The following is a 22,309-nucleotide window of genomic DNA, read 5'->3' on the forward strand; positions in this document are numbered from 1 at the left end:
TTTCTATTAGTAAGTGGCACCACCATCAACTGGAGGGCCTCAGGCACATCCACCCCTCACACTGGTCACTGAGCTTCTTCCATTCCATAAATTACGCAGAGCTGTCCTCTCAAATGCCACTTACTACTTCTCACAGGCATCCTTGCCTTGATTTTTAACCTCATCTGGCCTATCCTTCATACCATATTGCCAGAAAGTTTTCTAAAATCTGAGCATGAACATTCCCCTGCTTAAAAACCACACACGTACAGCCTACCCTGTTCAGTTCGCAAGATGTTTCCCATTTGGCTGTTCCCTGCCTGCGTCTTCAACCTGGTCTCCTGCTCCAGACTGTGCCAGCACCTAAGATACCATGTTGTTACCCCTCGCTCTGGGCTTTTACCCTGGCTCTTGTTTGCCTGCTTTACATTGCTAATTCCTATATGGCCTTGAAGAATCCAGTTCAACTCTGCTCTTTCAAAAAGCTTTTTTTGAATGTTTCCTCTATCAAGCAGACCGTATTCTTCCAGGCCCTGCGGTCATTCAACTATAACTTCCCTTAGTTTTCATGCACTTAAAACCTGATGCAGAGCAAATGCTCAAGAAGTGTTCATCTGAATATATTATATCCAGAACTTTTGCTGTGAGCTTCTGGTAACCACAGACTTTTGAAGAGGGAGAAAGTAGGGATAATTTCAGGAGCCTAGGGCAATTGGGTGAACTCTAATCTCCCCATCCTTGGGATGTCCTTCAACTCTGGGGCGATTGAATTGGAGCAAAGGGAAGAGAGGTGTCCTCTAGGATCTGGTGTGAAAAGTGGTTTGGACCGGTCCAGAGCCCAAGTCCTTTCAGGTCCGGAGTCACAAAAAGGGTGGACAGAGTTTCCCTAGCGACGGGAGGAGGGCGTGGTCCCCGGCCCGCGCGGGCGGGCCGGCGGGCGGGGTGTTGGAGTGAGTGTCCCGCAGCGGCCGCCCGGCAAGTCTGCGCTAGCCGGATGCAGCTCCTCCCACCTTCTGCCCGCGTGGGGACCAAGTAAGGCCGGGGTGGGGGTGGGGGTGGACGCTGGCGGGCCAAAGGCTCTGGGGCTGTGGGGAAAGAATGTGGTGCGGAGCGGGGTCAAGGGAGGTGCAGAGCAGAGAATGCATGTAGTAGAAGTGTGGTCAGAGGAGAGAGAGAGGCCGAGGGTGAGCGCGGACTGGAGGAAAGTGCTCTGAACCGCTCTGTCCTCACAACCCAACGTGGATACAGTTTCCGCCTAACAGAATGTTGCATCGCTGACCTGGGCTGAATGCGTGGTGGAGAGAGGTGAATTTTAGGGAGCTCATAAGACCTCTCCTGAAATCGCTTCCAGCCCTGACCTCAACAACGTGGGGCACAAAATTTCTTCCCCTTTTATTTATCTTCACGGCCTGGCTGGTCCTCCTGGAGGTCAAAAGTGAGCCCACGACCCCACGCCACACGTGGACGCCCTAGGATCTGGCTGACACGAGCCTATTCTGACCCTGCACGCCTCCGTGCTCAGCCAGGGCCCAATGCAGGGCGACTCAAAGCGGTGGGTGGATCGTACGTCCAGAGCAACGCTTTCCTTTTGGTGATACTTGCCACTCCAGGGTGATGCTCCTTTTAGCAAATATTTTCCCCAAAAGAGGGATGAAGAATACAAAATTTGGGTTTTTAAAAAATCTAATTTAAGTTGATTTGTGCTACTTGCTATGTTTGAAATGTCCATCAGTCAATTCAGGGCTTAAGTAACTTGTGACCCCTCAGACCTGTTTTAAAATGACTGATGGTCAAAAATGCAAGGCCATTTATAGAAAGTTCAGACTATGAAAGGACAAATGGGTCCTTTGTTGCCAGTCTTGCTTGAGGGACTTAATCATTTATGTGTGTTGGGTACGTAAAATCTAGGAGTTCTAAGGAATTCTCCAAACCTGGACTGTGCTAATTGGTCTGTTATTTCCCTTGTCTGTTTTAGTCCTTACCAAGAGGGTAATGATAAACCTGAAGGCAGTCTCTAGTAGTGTGCCAGCCATTCTTTGACTTCGCCTTCCCCAACTCCATACTGTTGTCAGGAACTTGGCTAGAAAGATACTTCTCAAACCTGCCGAGGACCCAGTGCTGGGAGTCATTGGTTTTAGCTGATGCCAAATCCAACATGAGTGTGTTGTGATGGCTAAAAAGGGAAAATACTGGTCTAGGCTTCATTAATAGAAATATAGAGAACAGATGAATGATGTAAAGGTCTTCCTGCCTGAGTTAGCACTGATCAGTCCATAACCTAGACTCTAGAAAACCGTAGCCTCTTAAAGCAAGGTCATAAAAAAACTAGACAGTAGAGAGGAATAGTTACAATATAGGTTCTCTCCATCATGCCTGGATGCTGTATCATATGAAGAGGCGTTTGAAATAAGACTCCAGAATGCCTGGAGATGAGTAGGTTCCAGAGAAGCAAAAGCCACTGTTTTGAATATTCAAGAACTCTTGAGTAGAAGAGAGGGTAGATGTGTTCTTTGCTGTTCTGCAGAAGATAACAAGTATGGGTGGAGGGTATGTTGTTCAATATCATTTCTTCCAACCAACATTTGCTGGGCACCAATCATATGTATCAGCAGCTGGATGAGAAATGAGTTTCCTGGAAGAACAGTGAGCTCTGTCAGAAATATTCAAGCAGAGACTGAGTGATTGCCAGGGATACCCTAAGGAGGATTTCTCCCAGGCAGGAAATGGATGAATGGCCTCTAAAACCCCTTCCAGCTCTGAGAGTCCACAGACCATGAAGGTTTCAAGGATAATTGCAAAGGGACCCGAGGAGTTCTCTTTGCAGAAGTGACAGTAAGTTAAATGCATTAAATACATTGTCTCTTGTTCACAGAAATGCAAAGGGAGTCCCTGCAAAGTTCTTCACTGCCACAATTTCTGCCCCAAAGGTAGCTCTCCAGGGCATAAAGAACTAGCTACTGAACAGCTGCAGTAGAAATACTAAAACCATAACAGGTAAATCTCAAAAGATATATATCCTTTCTGGGCATCGAAAATTGGTGTACATAGATAATGCATTATGTATAAAACACTGTGTCTGCAGTCCACTGTTTATGGGTCTGTCATGCCCACAAGACTGAACTCCATGAAAGCAAGGATTCTGTTCTATTTATCTCTCAATCCCCCATGCTTAGCACAGTTTCTGACATTCAGATGGTGATTTCAAATTTTTTTGATGAATTAATCTAAACTTAGATTTCTCTTTCTTCAGAACATTTGTACAAAGGCCTTTCAGTAGACAAGTCATTGTCCATGCCCCTATGAAAAATATAAAAAATAAAATAAAGTAAAATAAAACAAAATCCAAGTTCATCATTCCTGCCCCCAAGAGATTCACAATCAAGATGAGATGAAGTGTCTACCCCTAAAATAATTAACAATAAAGTTGTTGATCAAGTAACAGAAGCAAAAATGCTGAAATCCAGAGGAAAGAGATGGGTATATAAGCTGGAGAGGTAGGGAAACTGATCTTCATGTAAAATAATAGCAATTTTTAAGTTTTAGTTTCAGTTTTCAAAGCAATATTTACTCTAGCTCTGAGATGAATTTATTTGTTTTCTCTAATCCTTCATGCAACAGTTATAAACAAGCTATAAAACATACTCTACATAGTTCACCACTTATTTTGAGGATAAAACATGGTATTTGTGAAGCTTTGAGTGTGGACTAAGTGTCATGGATTAAATGGAAGTTAGATTGAATGCATTCTTAGGGGAAAAATGGCACAAAATAGTCTTTGAGAACCACAGAATTATCCAAAGTCACAATAGAATTTTTCCCCCAATCTGACAATATTTAATAAAGTTAGAATCAAAGAAGCTTAGAACTGAAAGGGACATCAGAAATCATCTGGTCCAGTCTTACAAATCTTACAAATGGGGAAACTGAGTCTCGAGAAGGCACATGACTTGCTCAGAATCTGTCTGGGGGCAGCACTGAGATGAGACTCCAAGATGCCTCAGCATCTTCTTCAGGTCTTTGTGTAGTCTTCACTGACAGGGCACCTGAGGCTGAAATGAAGAAAAAGCTCCACTTGCCAGGAAAGAGGCATGTGGACTTGTATGGTGTCCCACATCCTTGGGAAGTAGATGGAGGGAACATTTGATACAGAGCCCTGGCAGAAACAATTATATTCATTCTTCCCCAGTGTTCAGATTTTACAACCTCCACATCAGATTGATGGCCCAAATTCTACCGGTTCTGTCCCCCAAATTATCCCAGGTTCCCACTTGCAATCTGTCCTACTATCATTGCCTTGGTTGAGGCCCGCATCATGTCTTGCCTAGATGCTCCAGATAGCTTCCTACTTGAGCTCCTCCAAACCTTGCTCCATGGCATTGCCAGAGAGATGATCCTAAAGTACAAGTCTGATTTTTTCAGGCTTAGAATAAACCATGTGACCCTTTCTTTACAGTCTAACCAGCTCTCTGGCCTTCCACCAGCAATGTCCATGTACTCACACTTTCTGGAGAAGGCACTGCTCTTTCATACTTTTTGTGCCTACACAGTCTTCTCCAACTGCCCTCGACTCCATTCCTGTCCTGTTTATTCCGCAAGGACAATTCTACTCTGCTTAAGTGCAGAGGTTTCCTCGGCTCTTCCAACAGACATTAGTCATCCCCAGAAGTGTGCTCCATTAGCTCTTTGCACAGGCCTCTATTAATGCCATGATCACATGCATTGTAATGATCATGTACGTTGTAATGTCCATGTGTCTCCCCTCCTAGATTACAAACTCTCCTTGAGGGCAGAGGCCATGTCTGGTTTGTCAGAGGAATTATCTCAGCAATGTTTGTAGAAATGAAAGAAGGAAGGGAAGAAAGAAGGGACATTATGATCATTTGAAGAGAAGCAACTATTACTTTTTGTTTGCTTTTGCATAGGACTTTTAAATCAATCAATTAATTAATTAATTACATGCAAGTTAGTTAGCATATAGTGCAATAATGGTTTCAGGAGTAGATTCCAGTGATTCATCCCCTATGTATAACACCCAGTGCTCACACCAACAAGTGTCTTCCTTAATGCCCCTTACCCATTTAGCCATTCCCCCCACCCCCAACCCCTCCAGCAACACTCAGTTTGTTCTCTGTATTTAAGAGTCTGTTATGTTATGTCCCCCTCCTTGTTTTTATATTATTTTTGCTTCCCTTCCCTTATGTTCATCTGTTTTGTATCTTAAAGTCCTCATATGAGTGAAGTCATATGATATCTGTCTTTCTCTGACTAATTTTGCTTAGCATAATATCCTCTAGTTCCATCCAAATGGCAAGATTTCATTCTTTTTGATTTGATCTAGTTGCAAATGGCAAGATTTCATTCTTTTTGATTGCTGAGTAATACTCCATTGTATATATATATGCCACATCTTCTTTATTGCTTCATCCATCGATGGACATTTGGGCTCTTTCCATACTTTGGCTATTGTCGATAGTGCTGCTATAAACATTGGGGTACCTGTGCCCCTTCAAAACAGCACACCTGTATCGCTTAGGTAAATACCTAGTAGTGCAATTGCTGGGTCGTAGGGTAGTTCTATTTTTAATTTTTTGAGGAGCCTCCATACTGTTTGCATAGGACTTTATTTATTTATTTATTTATTTATTTAATTTATTGGCAAATTGGTTTCCATACAACACCCAGTGCTCATCCCAACAAGTGCCCTCCTCAGTGCCCGTCACCCATTTTCCCCTCTCCCCCATCCCCCATCAACCCTTAGTTTGTTCTCAGTATCCAAGAATCTTATGGTTTGCCTCCCTCCCTCTCTGTACCTTTCTCTCCCCCTTTTCCTCCCCCATGGTCTGTTAAATTTCTCAAGATCCACATATGAGTGAAAACATATATAGTATCTGTCTTTCTCTCACTGACTTATTTCACTTAGCATAATACCTTCCAGTTCCATCCATGTTGCTGCAAATGGCCAGATTTCATTCTTTCTCATTACCAAGTAGTATTCCATTGTATATATCAACCACATCTTCTTTATCCATTCGTCAGTTGGTGGACATTTAGGCTCTTTCCATAATTTGGCTATTGTTGGAAGTGCCACTATAAACATGGGGGCACGAAACAGGAACCCTCTTGCACTGTTGGTGGGAAGGACTTTTTTTATATTGTGTGTGTGTGTGTGTGTGTGTGTGTGTGTGTGTGTGTTAAAATTAAAGTCCCCACCCCCCTCTCTCAGCTCTGTCCCTCAAAGGTAATTAACTTTATGGTTTAATTTTCTATATTCCTCAATATGCCTGTGTAAAGTCATGCAGACATCTTGGTTTTTCTTAAATAAATATGGAATCATTCATATTATTCGTTTTTATTCAATATATTACAGGCATACATAGAAATTTGCTTCATTTTTTTAAATGATCGCATCATAGTCTATAATACATATTGCTGCATTTTTAAACTTCTCTTTATATAGAGACAAGTAATTTCTGATTTTCCAACATTATGCTGCAAGAACAGTGGACGTGACTTGTCTTCAGTCCTCTGAATAATTTCAAAATTGTGATGCTGTCACTATTATAGTGTCTGTAAGAACCTAAACAATGGAATGGTAGGCAGAAGCCAGGATAACATTTGCACTGATTCCCTTTCTGTCCTTATTCATATATTCCCGATTCCCTTGGCTCTTGCTAGAGTTGGAGGCTGACAAGGGACTTCCAAGGGACACAAAGCAGAGTTCCAGCATCCATCTGCTTGTGGAACAGGTGTGTAGCAGTGGCATGAGAGCCTCTAAGACTCTTCCACTCACATAAATCACCACTTTGACTAGATGCCATAAACTTAAGTTGAATTAGTTTTTCCTCTTGCAGCGAGTTCATTATTCATGGAGCTGTGCCCTGAGTAAAGAAGGTGCAAAAATGGCTAAATGAGATCCAGGGAAAGCATTTCTACCAATTGTTCTTTTTTTGTTTTTCTATAGGCATTCAGCTACCAAGTAACTGCTAATGTATGTATCTTTCAGAGCGTAAGGTGTGTGTGGCAAGAGAATGTTTTACTTTGCAGTGAGCTAGAGGAAATGGGTCTTTTTGTTTGGTGTCCTAAACTGCTGGCCACATCATTAGCTCATCTTTCTTCCTTGGCTGCCGTCTCCCTCTGCTCTGAGCACCCAAAGTCTCATGCCAAGACGCCCCCTCTCCTGACATCATCAGTCACCAGAAGGGAAACAAAAGGAGTAACAGAGACTCAGTCACTGTTTCAGGCCCGCCACCTACTTCTGTCTCCAAGCCTGCCCTGTGTTCTTCCCGCCTTGGGTGTTGGGGCCATTACCGACACTTTGCTCCTACTGCCAATTTTCTTTCTACCCTTCCTCCTGTAGGACTACAATGGATGCTAAAAAGCCAAGGAAATGCAGTTTAACATCCTTCCCAGTTTTGAAAACAAGAAAGAAACAGGATGTCAACCCTGTGAAGGTAAAGATCCTTGAATTTCATTTGGGGAGTAGGGGTATCATTATGAAGACTTGGGGACCCTGGACCCAGTGGTGATCACTGTGCCCCAAGCACCTCTGATGGCAGTGTGAGGGGAAGGGAACTGTGGGGGGACCAGGCTGGTTGGTAGAGCCAGGTCTGGGCGGGCTTGGAGGGAAATTGGCTACAGGGCCAGAGTGTAGTGTCATGAACCCCAGAACTGCAGGGCCTTCATCGAACAGGTAGTCTGAAGCTATGTCTCTTCTACAGTGTCTTGTATTGCGCTCCGTATTTCTGGAACCACACTAGAAGTGTCCCAGAATGTTCCAAACATGTATGCAAGAAATTTCCAGAAAACGTCTGTGTGTGTGTGTGTGTGTGTGTGTGTGTGTGTGTGTGTTCCCTAACACAGACATGGTGCCCTCCTTTTTACCTCAAAACTAGTAAGATGCCACAGCACTGAAGGTAATTTTGTGATGTGGTGACTTTGTGATCACAAGATCTACTTCTAAATCAGGTGTACTTTTTCATCTAATGCCCTCAGTTTGAATTTCACACTTTCCTCAAAAGATCGTATTATTTGGGGTCCTTGCTCTGAAAATTCTGTGGCAAACTTGAGTCCGGGGCATTAGGTTTGACCTTGAGTCCTGCTCGTGTCAATGCTTCGAAGAACTGGAGTTCAGCAGCCTATCTGAGGCCTGGTGAAAGTTTTCCTCCCTGTAGATCACACACCACCTCCTTAAAATTATGACTATTAGGTCACCTCCTCCAAGCAGTGTTGCTGATTTAACCCTGGCCTTCTCCCCCTCAGGGTTATAACTCATAAAAATGAATCCTGATGTCCGTTGTTCCCCATCCCTATCCCTACCATTATCACATACAACAAAACCATTATTTTATAATTCATAGGTACAAAAATTTGTTAATACCTAAAACATTTCTTTTGACAAAGCAAAAATTAATATTTAATTTAAAATAGTAAATCTACATCAAACAGGATAATAAAGACAACATTCTGTTCACATTTAAAACTATTATACAAACAGAATGGTCTTGGTCATGACTTAGAAAAATCACCATGAGTTTTGCAACTTACATTTGTTTTAATCTGCTTGAGCTCCTGTTTACTGAGTGCTTGGATGACTCTCACATGAATCTTAGAGGCAAGTACAATTATTATCCCGATTTCTGAAATTCAAGTGAAGTTAATTAGCCATGACCATAAACCATTGAGTGGCAGATGGAATTCAAATCCATATTCTTTTTTTAAATGTTTATTTATTTTGAGAGAGACAGAGCATGAGTGGGGGAAGGGCAGAGAGAGAGAGGGAGAGAGAGAATCCCAAGCATGCTCCAGGCTACCAGTTTGGAGTCCAGTGTGGCTCTTGAACTCACAAACTGTGAGATCATGACCTGAGCCAAAGTTGGACCCTTAACCCACCGAGCCACCCAGGAGCCCCAAAACCGTATTCTTAACCACTCTATTCATTGCCTCTTTGCTGAGTCATGTCAACTCTGTTAAATGTTGTCCTATAAAATTCCTTCATATATTTATATTAATTTTAAGGAAAACCTATTCTGCTATAGTTGCCACAACAAGAATTGTCAAAAAAAAATTAAAAAATCATGCTGAATAAAAATTCATTTATGTTGTATTTTTTGTAACTGCCAGCAATTGACAATACCATTTAGAAATACTGTCTAGGGGCACCTGGGTGGCTCAGTCGGTTAAGTGTCCAACTCTTGATCTCAGCTCAGATCTTGATCTCAGGGTCATATAAGTTCAAGCCCCACACTGAGCTCCATGTTGGGCTCTGCGGTGGGCATGGAGCCTACTTTAAAAAAAATCAATAATAAAAAATACCATCTAAACTTATAACTATTGTCTTTACATTGGTAATTATTCTTATGGGCCATAAATAAATGTCATTTCACCATCTGTTCATTTTCCCCAATGGACTTCTTATCCAGTTGAGCTGAATAGGCTAAAGTAAGGAAATGAAAACAAGTCAATAACCATCCACAGCATGTGAAATCTTGGGTTTCAGTGGACAATCATATTAATTGGAGGATGAAAAGAAGGAATTATAATCTCTTGACCTAAAAACACATGGAAGATGAGAAGAGTGCTCTGAATCTCAGCCTATCAACTGCCCCAAGCAAGTGTTGGAAAAAATATTTTGAATTTTTGAATGAATTGATAATAATGTATATTTTTTTCACAATATTTAATCTTCTAAGTTATAACTATAATATTTATAATAATAATTAAATATTTATTTTAAATATGGATCTTGGTAGTATTTCAGCTAAGGGAGTTTTTTTTTTTTTTTAGTTTATTTATTTTGAGAGAAAGAGCATGAGTGAGAAAGCAGGGAAGGGACAGAGAGAGAGAGAGAGAGAGAGAGAGAGAGAGAATCTGCAGTCAGCACAGAGCCTGATGCAAGGCTCAAACTCACGAACCTTTTGAGATCATAATCGAAACCAAGAGTCGAATGCTTAACGGACTGAGCCACCCAGGTGCCCCAGCTAAGAGAGTTTTAAAATGTTGTTTTTAATAATTGATTTCACCTGGATTTAAGACAACAGGGTGATCGTTGGATAGTAATGTAGGATGCTTTAAAAAATGCCCCCATTCATTTGACTAAATATTAAAGAGCCATCTGCCACAGAGAGATCTCTGCAGGAAGTCATTTGCCTTGGATGCCTGTGGAGAGTCCCTGTCCTCTCCACTTAGCTGGCAAAGGTCCCAGGGCTCTCACAGTGGCTCCCAATGACACAGGATCTCTCTGCACTTGGGGAAAATGCTCCTGTGTTATAGTTTGTCCTGACTGCCAGCAGAGGAAGCATCCTCTCTTCTGGACCACAGTTATCTCAGCTAGTAGGTTGGATGATATCTGGCTCTTCCGTAACTCTGTTCATAGAAAACGTGTTGCCTAACGGCCAGCTTCTGGGCCTGGAGGACCTAGCAGCACTCCGGGGTCTCTCTTAGACCATTTAGGAGTAGAACCTGGGAGAAGTCTGGGGAAGGGAACTCTGTTAATATAGAGTGTTACTTTACAGCTTTTCTGACAGTTGATGAATAGGAGCTACAAAGGACTTCCTAACTAAGCCCTCTAAAGATACATTTTCTATTTTCAGCACTGGAAGAACAGGTTCTGTTATTTATCCTCTATCCTTCCAGTCACTTGATTTCTGAGTACCACTTCCTTAGATAAGCCTTCCTCAACACCCTTTCTAATTATATTCTGTATTTGTTTGTGTACTTGTTTACTGTCTGCCTCGCCCTGTGGAACTACACTGACCAATAGTGCAGCCACTGGCCATGTAAGGCTACGGAGCCCTTGACATGGGTCTTGTCCAATTGGAGGTATGCTGCCATTGTGAACGATACACACCATGTTTCACAGACTTGGTGTGAGGAAATGAATGTAAAGTACCTTACTGATAACTTTTTATAATTGGGTGGGTTTTGTAGCATGTTAACACCTTGATAACACTGTAAAAATTTTTATACTGATTACATGGTAAGGTAGTGTTCTGCAAATGATGTGTCAAATAAAATACATAACAATTAATTTCACCTGTTTCTTTTTATTTTTTTAAATGTGGCTACCAGAAAATTTAAAATTTCACATGTGGCTTGCATGATGTTTCTATTGAATAGTGCTGTTCTTGAACAGAAGTGCCGTAACAGCATAGATATTGTTTGTCTGGTTCAGTGCTAAATGCCTGGAACCTAGGACAGTGCCTCACACAGATTAAAACTCAATGTGTACTTGTGGAATAGAAACCAGGAAAGTGTTTATTTATTTTTTCCCTCTACAATTATTTATTGAGTGCCTACTCATTCCAGGCACTGTTCTAGGTGCTGGGGATGTGGAGAACAAAACAGATCAAAACAAAACAAAACAAAACAAAACAAAAAACAAAACAATCCCATCTCTCCTGAAGCTTAAAATTGGAATTCTTTATAGAAAGGTCAGATGTTGTGGGTTAATGCCAAGAATGGTACAGACCAGCCCTTATTTTCCTCATCAGTGAGAGCTGAGATGGAATTAGACCAGTGGTTCTCAATGTTGATTGGATATTTAAAATCACTTGGGAAAGGCTTTTTTAAAAAATTTTTTTAACGTTTATTTATTTTTGAGACAGAGAGAGACAGAGCATGAATGGGGGAGGGACAGAGAGAGAGGGAGACACAGAATCGGAAGCAGGCTCCAGGCTCCGAGCCATCAGCCCAGAGCCTGATGCGGGGCTCGAACTCACGGACCACAAGATCGTGACCTGAGCTGAAGTCAGATGCTCAACCGACTGAACCACCCAGGCGCCCCACTTGGGAAAGGTTTTAAAGGCCACTGAAATCAGAATCTCTTGGGATCATGAACACTTTTTTTTAAAAAGTTCTTTTCTATCATGTGGGGACAGATGTCTATTTAGACACCAGCTATGAGACCTTGGTTAGATTGTTAAGGCTCTTTCTTGGTTGTGAAACTTGGTATAGTTATTCCTACAAACCCTCTTTCCCGTTGCGGTGGAAATTAATGAGATAAGAGGATGAGCTTGCCGGCGGAGGGCCATTCAATATTGATTTCTTTTACCTTCCCTCCTCTTCATTGAACAGAAAGGGGTTTCCTGTAGCAGACAGACTTAGTAATGAGTCTTCCACAGTGAAAAAAGATCTGAGGGTTTACACCATCTCATTTCTTTATTGGTGCTCCATAGGAAAAACAAGCATTCTGACCATTGGGTATTGCAAAGAAACAGAAGTCACAGTCAATTATAGCTGAAGAGAGAAAGAAAGCCAACACATCCATTCCCAAAGGAGAGTGCTTACTTACTTTTTCCCATTTTCTCATTGGGACCCATGCTTCCTTCTGAGATCTACATAATAAGTACCAGTTCCTTTGTTTTGCATTCCCATTGGTGCTCTTGGTTTGGAGAGAGAAAGACTGCAGATTGCTTTCTGTTGCTGTGACAAGGAAGTGAAACAGGCAGACATGGAGAGTTTCTCTGAGTATCAGAATTAATCAGACTGAATAGGCAACTTGCATTGAAAGTGACATTGGAGGTGGAGATACGGATATGTTAGGAATACGACCTCCTCCCCTATGTATGTTTAGCCTTTTACCTTTGCTTCTTTCAGCAATATTGAGGCAGTTATCACCCCCACTTTATAGAGGAGGAAACTGAGATACAAAGAGATTAGATTAAGCAAGTTACCTAAAACCATTCTGCTAATAAAAACTGAAATCGGGATTCAGATTTTATCTATAATTGATTAATGCTTTTTTAAAATTATTATTAAGTATCGAATATATAAAAGAATATTTAAGTATGTGTGTAGGGTGTAAAGAATAATAATGCAATGAACACCCTTGTGGGTATATATTACACAGTTTAAGGAAGTTTAAGGAAGAAGTCTCCTATGTGTCTCTCCCCATCTTACGTTACATTGACCCCTCTGAGGTAACCACACTTTTACATGTTATTTCATTTCTTTCTCTACATGTTTATAGTCCTTCTAAACTATGTATTGTTTAATTTTGCATGTTTTTGGATTTATATACATGGAATCGTGCTGTTCATTTTTTGTTCTACAATCACTTCTCAGGCCCAGTACTAAGTCAGCATACCCTGGTACAGCATCTGGCTTGGATTGATCAGGTCTCCATTCTGATTGCTCAGTGCCTATGTCCCTTAGGTACTGTCCATATCAATCCTTCTGTTCACAGAAACCTGTTTATAAATCAGTTTCACTGCTGTATTCAATTGTATGGGCATATCACACTTCTTGCAGTTTTGCAGGTGATGGCATGTGGTTTTTTGCTGGTTTCTGCTATCAAAAATGGTGCTGCTATGAATGTTGTTGTGCACATCTGCTAGTGCATATATGCAGGGTTTCTAGAGTAGACACTTAAGAGGGAAATTGCTGGGTATCAGGGTATGTAGATGCTTAACGTTACTGGATAACGCCAAACTCTTTTCTAAAACATTGGTATCAAAGTACTTTGCGGCCAGGAGTATGTGTGAGTTCTAATGGTTCCTCATCCTTTCTATCACTTGTTATTGTATGGCTTTCTATGTGCTAGTTTGGTAGATGGGTACCAATATCTTATTGTATTTTGATTTGCATTTTGATGATGATTAATGAGATTGAGTCTTTTTTTGTATGTTAATTGGCATTTGATTTTCCTCTTCTGTGAAGTGCCTGGTTCTGCCTTTTTTGCTTAAATATTTTTTATTAAGTCCATCCATCAAGGTTTAAGTTTCAATTTTTATATATATTTTTTATTTTTCCAAGTTCTAATTTATTTATTTTTAAATCTGGTTATTTGCATGGTAGCTTATATTTTAGTCTTTTTTATTTTTTTAAGCATATCACACATGATTGTTTTTCAGTTTTTACCTGATAATTTCAGTTTTTGGAGCTTTTGAGGGGGAAGGTTTCTGATTCTGGTATCTATAGTCTCTGCTAGTTCTTACTCACAGTACCTTATTTTTGTTTGTGTCTGTGTGCATGCGTGCTTTGTTTTTGTTTTTAGTTTTACTGTAAGGTTACTAGTCTTATTTTACAGAAAAGGAAACTGAGCCTGAGAGAAGATAAATCGCTTGCCAAGGTCACACTACTGGCAAGTAGCAGAGTAAGAATTCCAGTGAATATCTGACTTTAGAGTCAAGTACTTTTTTTCTCTTCTGTGAAGCTTTAAAGACCTTTGATGGATGAATTCTTTCATAAACCATCCCACAAGTGTTTATTGAGAGCTAACTTTGGGCCAAGCATTATCCTCAGTGCTAGGACACAAAAATAAACATATATATATCTCCTTTTTGTGTGTGCATAGTATAGTGAGGGACATAAACATGTAAAAAGATACATGACAATAGGGCATAGTTTGTAGTCACTAAAGTAGAAACAAAATTCTATGAGGGCCTAGAGAAAGTTTTCTTAAGATGTTGTTACTGCCCAGGTACATGATCGTGCTTCAATGGCATGCCAATCAGCTACAGTCCCATCAAGGGGTACAAGTTATAGGGCTCATTATTCACATTTTTTTTCAAAGTGAATGATGTCCTGCTGGGGTTATGCAAAGAGGCTGTGTGGTGAGTTGGAAGGCAGGCATTTCAGGCAGAAGGAATAACTTTTGCAAATGCGTTGGATGAATCTGAATCAATGGGAATAGAACCTTAGAAATCAGCTACTCTAACTCTTAGAGGATGCGTAAATCTACTTTTTATTGGCAAGAATTTAGTGTCTAATTTATAGAATAAATTCTTGCTTTCTGAATGTTTCTATCTATTGGCAACTTTATCCAGGCACCATCAGAATAAAGGCATGATCTTATTTTGTATTTAGAGACCTTTGGAGGGGAAATGCTTTATAATCTCTTCCCATTCAGTTTCATGGCAGAACACAAAAGAGGTCAGACATCATCTGATGGCAGCATGGTACAGTAAAAAGGCACTTGGTGGCATAGATTCTTGACTCAGGTTTGCTACTGCGTGTTATCTTGGACAGGTCACTTGGATAGCCTCCTTAACTTCCCTTTCTCCATTTGGAAATGAGGGCATTTGATTACAGATTCCTAAGGTGGCTTCCAGCACCATAAGTGTCCAAACTTCATTTATCAGAAGATCAGAAGGGATATGTCTCCAGGCCATGCACTAAGTCCATTAGAAAATGGCTCCAAGCATCTGGGCTTTCAGACTCAAGCTCTTGCCCCTCCCTCAAGCCCTAAGGATGCCAAGGCTCTCCTTCCTCCACCTTCACCAGGGACACAGCCTGGTGGGCAGGACTCCAGAGAGGATACTGGATCAGTGAGATGAAAGTCTGGTCCTCCCAAGTGGTTGGCTGTGTTCACTCTTCTAATGGGTCTCCTGAGTCCAGGCTTGGCTGTGAGTATAAGCAAGAGGCTACTCTTTTCTGCCCAGGCATCCTGGGCTTCTTCACACACCAAAGGGGCTTTCAGGGCAGAAGCGTAGCTAGAAGTAGCCAGCCATGGGAGAGATGCTGCAATTTGCCTAAGCTCTGTGCAGTGATAGTAGCTTAATGTCTTAGCTGGGGATGTGAGGAGCCTAGCAACCGCCTCTTTCTCCCAGCTCTCATGGTGCTCTGATGGGCCTAATTGTCAAACTTGTTGTGCTCTATATAGAATCCCCAAAGATTTTTTTTCTCTCTTCTCATCACACCCTTTCTTTTTTTTTTTTTTTTTCAACGTTTATTTATTTTTGGGACAGAGAGAGACAGAGCATGAACGGGGGAGGGGCAGAGAGAGAGGGAGACACAGAATCGGAAACAGGCTCCAGGCTCTGAGCCACCAGCCCAGAGCCCGACGCGGGGCTCGAACTCACGGACCGCGAGATCGTGACCTGGCTGAAGTCGGACGCTTAACCGACTGCGCCACCCAGGCGCCCCATCATCACACCCTTTCTCTGCATTAATGCATTTGTTTTGAATTCTCAGTTGTTCTGGCTTCTGGGAAGGGATTATGGAGCCTGCAAGGAGGAAGCTGTGATTTGATATCATCAAACTTGAGCTTCATCCAACCCTGGCCATGCACTGGGGGATTTTTTTTTTTTTTTTTTTTTTTTTTTTAATTAACAGGGAAGAGGAAGAGACAAGGAGGAGCCAGCTGAGAAAATAGAAAAATAGCCTGTGAGGTATGATCAAGGTGGGGTGGTATGATGGAAGTGTGCCTTTCTGCAAAGGCTGGGTGGCCCAGGGGCAGGAGACCAGGGTGGCCTTGATGCCTGCTGAGAGTCCAGTTGCGTTCTTCCCTGAACTTTGCCAATGAGGAGGACACCCAGGGCTCTGTCCAAGGTAATAAGATGAGACAGTGAGCCTTGAGGTTCTGTTCTAATGAGCCCTGCAAAGGGACCTGACCTATTATCCTTTAGCTATCTATAAAGGGGCAGAAAATATACTCCCCTGTGATGGAGGGGTAAACCACACATGTTGTTGTGGGGGCTTGGCTTGAGGAGAATGCAAAGTAGAGAAGAGGAAGGCACAGTGCCACCAGGGAGAGGGCACGGATGCAGGACATGGGATTTCTCTTTCATCTAGTTCCCCAGCACCAGGAAGTCTTCTGTGAACAGAGATTCATTCATTTGCACCAAAATATGTTCTTTTCTAGGCTTTCTCTTTGAAAATGAAACTACCTTTGAGAAGAGGGTATGGACAGGGGAATTCTCTTGTGTGCATTTGCTGACTAAGAGGCATTCCTTCCAAAAGGAAGTGCCAGGGAGCAGGAGAGCACTGGCCCCTGGTGGGAGAGGAAGCCACTAGGAGAAGGAATGTGGTGACATGGGGGAGAGAGTGGACTATCAACAAGGCAGAGACGCTGACATCCAAGCTCAACTGCCTCCCTGTTGGGGTTTTGGGGTGATGGTGGGATTTGGAGCCAATGGCCAAGAAAGAATTCTTGAAGACATCTTTGGTGCAAAAAAAGGTGATTTTCTTAAAGCACAGGGACAGGACCCATGGACAGAAAGAGCTGCACTGGGGTTGTGAAGAGTGATTATATACCTTCAGGTTGGGAGGGGGTTAGGGACAGCATAATTATCTAAGGAATTTTGGAAGCAAGGTTTCCAGGACCTTGAGGGGCTAGCTGTTGTTAGAAAGATGTCATTTATTACTGTTTAGTAAAACCTCCATCATGGGATCCTTCAGATGTATATCAGGGGGCTATAAGCTTGGAGTATGATTCTCAGCATAAATCTTGGGGGAGTTGAGATAAAAGAAGTTTCCAAAGGAATTTGTATATGTTAAAGTAGATTTACAGGATCCTGAGGGGGTGGGGTGTCAGGATAATATTAAGCCAAGGTTCCCTTTTGCCCCTAGCAAAGCGTCATCATCGAGTCAGCTGAGCTCCTAGAGGAAGGTCACTCTGCTTGTTTCAAGAACTTGTCCATGGGCTGTAGGCAGTAAGGAAATTTAATTTTTCATTTGTCTTTGTTTCCCATATCACTATGGCAAGCACTTAACCCCCCCTTACCTCTTGATGAGGGTGATATTAGGGCTCCAGGAAACAGAGTCTATAGGTTTCTGGATATTAGGCTATGGATAAAATTGCCTTTTTCTTGCAGTTTACGGAGTTATCTGTAAACAAAGGAGACTCCCATCCTGCATGACTGTGATCTCTGTCAGTCAACCATTTACTTTCCTTTCCCCTATTCTTGGGAAGCCATGGGTGTTTGAGGAATAGCACATACATCCCACCTGGGTGTGGAAGGGTGCTGTTAGCCTGTACTTTGCCCTCAGCTCGCCTTATTCTCCCTCATCATCCCAGGTGACTGAGAGTCAGCTCAAGTCTTTGAGAACAAGTACTAGGGATTTCCTGCTCCTTCAGTCTGCCCCTTCTCCTTCCCTTCCTTCCTTTAGCAAATATTTAAGTGACTACTATGTGTGAGATACCATGTTAGGCTTGGGATTCTGAAATAAGACTCAGATTTTTTATTAAAGGGTCTCATAGTCTGGCAGAAGAAGGCAGATGTAAGACAACCTTGTCTAACAAACCTTTGCAGGTGCTGTGGTCAGAGCAAGTATGAAGCATGGGGTAGTGGGAAAGATACATATGCAGTGGCTATGGAGGCTTCATGGAGAATGTGGCACTTTGGCTGGGACTTGAACTTGGAAGTTCAAGGACAATGACAAAGTTCAATGACAAGGACTTGGAATGGAGGAAGGTGACAACTGGGCAATGAGAGAATATTCCAAGCAGAAACAGCAGGAGCAGAAGTGCTGAGATGTGAACCAACAAAGTGTTTGAGAACTGCAAGGCATTCATTATTTCTGGAGCCAAAAGGTCAGGGCCAAGGCCATGACAAGGGATGAAGCTGGGAAGGTTTCTATGCCAGGACATCCATGCCCTGGGAAGTCATTGGGGAGGTTTAAGGAGTGCAGCAACAAGATCAGAGGTTCATGTTTAATTTATGAGGTCTTAGGCAGTAGAGGATGGATTGGGAAAGGGGCAGGGTAGTGCTTAGGAGACCATTACAACAGGTGCCTAAACTAGGGATATGGTGGGCAGAGTCTTGGAGGGATATCTCCATTCTCACACAATTATGCCACCCGTGGTAGGAAATCATAAATGATAATTTGCAAGTTTCTGAAAATATTTTCATTCAGTCCTGCAAGTGGGAGGTTGTGCTTACTGCAGTCAGCTTGTGTTGAATAATCTACATTTATAACAAAGGCACGCCCCTGTGACAACATACGAAGAGGCAGCCTTCATTAGAAGCAGCCTATAGCTAACCCCACTGTACCAGCAAGGAAAATGACATGCCCTGCCCCCATCCCAGACACCCAGCAAATGCAAGATTGTCTCTGCAGGTGGTCTCAGCTCAGTCCAGGCTCTTGTGACTATGGTGCCATGGATGTTAACACATGGATAGGCACTGTGGGGACCCCCTACATGAACCATCCAGAGGGAAAACTCTTGAGGGGCCTCATGTTTGTTGCCATATACTCTTGCTGAGGGGAGATAAGGATTCACAAAAAATAAGGAAGGAAACATAAACATCAAGGACATAAAAGAAAGCCAACTTCAGGGCAGGAAGAGATGAATTCCCAAGGAGGGGATGGCATTAGATTGCGGCTCCCGTTCTGGCTGCACATTACTCACTTGGGAAACTTTTTAAAAAATACAAGTTTCTAGGCCCCACCACTAAGGAGTCTGGGGTCAGGATGGAGATTCTACATTTTAAGAGCTTTTCAGTAAATTTGAAACGTCTGGACTGTGTGATCTGTGCTTAGCACACTGCCTGACACATAGATACGCTCAGTAAATATGTTAAAAATGAATGCATCAGTAAAGTCCATCCCAACTCTGTGATTCTGTATATCCTCCTGGCCTGGGAGGCAGGACCTAGGTGTTCCTGGAAGAATCCTTGAGAGCAAGTCACAGGAATAAGCAACTGGAATGGTTTAGCACCTGTTACCTCTTTTGCCTGAATGTTGGGGATGTGGGTGGGGGGTGGAGCTTTCAGCTGGGTTTCAGCTTTCCCACCTTCCTCGAATTAGCTTTTAAGCCAAACTCAGCTTTTATTTGAGGAAGGTGAGGTGGCTTTTGCAAAGTAGTGAGATAGAATTTGCCTTTTTCTTTTGCTGAGAAAACAAAAGAAGTGTGAGAACCTAAGAGTCTCTAGCTCAGAAGACAGACACAAGAGAGGTAGAGGAGGGGCCCAGGGTCAGGATTTGAGACTCCAGGCTTCTGATCGACCAGCCTTCTCACCATGCATGTTGGGGCAGTGCCTAGACCCTCTGGATCATCACCCAGTGACAGCAAGAATAGCTGGAGACCCCAGGAGAATCCCACGATTTGAATATGGGCCTAGACATGGGGGAATCTTAGCAACCTAAGCACACTTGTGAACACAGGGGTCTCCTAGCAACTTGAGCCCACTTGTGAACACGGGGGTTCTCCTCCCTTCTTTTGATCTGTACAGTGTGGTGTCCATGCTCTGAGGCTCTGAGTCCAGGTTCCTTGACAGTGTCTTCTCAGGTCTGATTCTGTTTCAGGCTCTCACGGAAAGAGTGCCCCCTGCCATTGTCACTGCCTTTCCCCGCTAGTGTTTCAATGAACCATTTAGAGTTCTTTGTTATAATATTGTTTTTAAATAACGGTATTTTTAAATTATAAAAGCAGTACATGTTTGTATAAGAAATTTGGAAAATAGAGGAGCTTCATAGTTCAATCCTGGCTTTTGAGAAGGCCTCCAAAAACAGTGATGCTCATAAAAAGAAGCCGTGAAAGGGCCCTGGTGGCATCCTCAGATAACTTGTCTTTTTATCTCCTGGCTCCTCCAGAGGCTTCTCTAGCTTTGGGCCAGTGCCCAGGTTTTAGACAACATAGGAGTCACTGCCTATGCTATGTACCCTGTGAATAAAACATTTTTTACACTGAGAACGCTAAATTTGGAGATAGATCTCATGACTGTTAGAGATTCCTGTTACATTGGCTCAGAGGTTAGTCAGGGATCATAGAACAGTGCCACAAAGCTCATGGTCTTAAAGGAAAAATTCTGCTTTGCCACTGTGAATATGGGAGATCACACCCTCTTCTTCCTGCCTCCTGGGGATACCACGATAGAATGAAATGTTGTTATGGGCCATCGTGTGTCTCTTGAGGAAGCTGCTGGAGACAAACAAGCAGAAAGTTTGTAAACTTGTGGGACACACTGGTAGAGGTGTGCACAGTTGTAGAGATCAGCAGCCCTCAGGGCAGATGAGCCTGAGGCAGCTGGAACCCTGTGTTGGTAGCGTCTGTCTATGAGCTGCCCCCTCTTTTTGCCCCAGAGTGTCACACAAATATAATTTTTTATGTGTGGTGTGGTATGACAAAGTTGGGAAACATTGTTCTATACGATGGTCCTCAACGTTGGTTCCATGAGAGGATGACGGGTGCACTCAAGATGCACTCCTAGGGGTCACTTGAATGAGTCTTGAGACAGATAGGACTTTGGAGGTTACATCTTGCCTACTCATCGAGTCCATGCACATTTCTCACAGGTGCTCATTAGGTGGACTTGGCACTTCCAGTGATGGAGAACTCACTACCTCATAAGAACTCCCGTTCCATTTAAGCTCTAGAAAATCCTTCTTTTTATTGAACTCGAAACTACCTCTCTATAAATCCCACACTTTGACCTCATTCCATGCTTCAGATCACGTAGAGCAAGTTCATACTGAGTCATAAGCAATAGCCCTTCTGATATCACCCCTCCCCTCAGGGGTTTTGTTTGTTTTATTAATATACTTATTTAAGATCAGTTTTAGACTTGCAGAAAAGCTGAGAAGCTACTACAGAGTTCCCTTATACCACTCCATACCCCACACCCAGTTTCCCCTACTATTAAAAATCTTGTATTTGTGTGGTATTTTAGTTACAATAATGAACTGACAGCGATACATTTTTAACTAAACTCCACACTTTAGGCAGATTTCCTTAATTGTCACTTAATGTCCTTTATCCACTCCATGTTCCTACGCAGGATGTCACATTACAGTTCACTGTCATGTCCCCTTAAGCTTCTCTTGGCTGTGATAGTTTCTCAGACTTTGGTTGTTTTCAATGACCTTGCCAGTTTTGAGGAATACTGGCCACGTATATTGTGGGTTGCCTTTCTATCATAATTTGTCTGTTTTTCTCATGATGTGATTGGGGTTGTAGGCTTTGGGAAGAAGACCACTAAAGCAAAATGCCATTTCATCAAATTATATCAATGACACCTACTATCTACATGCTTCATGGTTGCTGATGTTGACTAGATTACCTGGCTGAGGTAGTGTTTGTCTGGTTTCTCCTGTAAAGTTGCTTTTGTTCTCTTCTTTCCTTGTTATACTTTTGGGAAACTAGCCACTATGCACAGCTTAAGAAGTGGGGAGTTGTGCTCCCACCCTTTGTGGTGGAGTATCTGTACAATATATTAGGTACTCTTCTGCATGGAAGATTTGTTTCTTTTCTTCTGCCAATTTCTTTATTAAATCATTCATTTATATCTGTATGGATTCATAGATATTTGCTTTAAAGTTTGTGTTACAAACCAACACTATTTTGTTGCTACAATTGTTCCAGCTTTGGCCATTGGGAACTTTTTCAGCTGGTTCCTATGCCCCTTTGACACACTCTCATCAATGTGTTTTTTTTTGTTTTGTTTTGTTATTGTTTTTGTGGTTTTTTTTTACTCCTTCCTTACTTTATGTCACTAGAAGATACTCCAGGCTCATCTTGTACATTTTTTCAGTCCTAGAACCAATCATTTCTGTAAGGAGCTTGGTTCCCTTTACTGGAGAATGGTATTAAAAACTAAGCTGTGAGTGTTAGGTTCCCTTGTTTCTACTGGGGTGTTATTTCTTTTAGGACCTCTCAAGCTAATAAAAC

The 22,309-nt window shown here is 42.3% G+C and overlaps 1 protein-coding gene across 5 annotated transcripts in view; it reads left to right on the forward strand.

Moving 5' to 3' along the window:
* The first annotated feature begins 908 nt into the window (after nucleotides 1-908).
* DYRK4 (dual specificity tyrosine phosphorylation regulated kinase 4) overlaps nucleotides 909-22,309 on the forward strand; it is a 52,459-nt gene continuing 31,058 nt past the window's right edge. For 3 of the 5 annotated variants that reach the window (XM_045466887.1, XM_045466889.1, XM_045466890.1), the window contains exons 1-4: nucleotides 917-1,011; nucleotides 1,228-1,531; nucleotides 2,852-2,973; nucleotides 7,337-7,430. In XM_045466887.1, coding sequence (XP_045322843.1) covers nucleotides 7,344-7,430 — 87 coding nt within the window. In that variant the 5' untranslated portion in view covers nucleotides 917-1,011; nucleotides 1,228-1,531; nucleotides 2,852-2,973; nucleotides 7,337-7,343. Of the gene's footprint in view, nucleotides 1,012-1,227; nucleotides 1,532-2,851; nucleotides 2,974-7,336; nucleotides 7,431-22,309 lie in introns of all 5 variants that reach the window. The other 2 variants (XM_045466891.1, XM_045466888.1) reach the window with 2 other exon arrangements.

This window comes from Leopardus geoffroyi, chromosome B4, assembly GCF_018350155.1.
Source record: "Leopardus geoffroyi isolate Oge1 chromosome B4, O.geoffroyi_Oge1_pat1.0, whole genome shotgun sequence".
Classification (NCBI taxonomy): Eukaryota; Metazoa; Chordata; class Mammalia; order Carnivora; family Felidae; genus Leopardus; species Leopardus geoffroyi.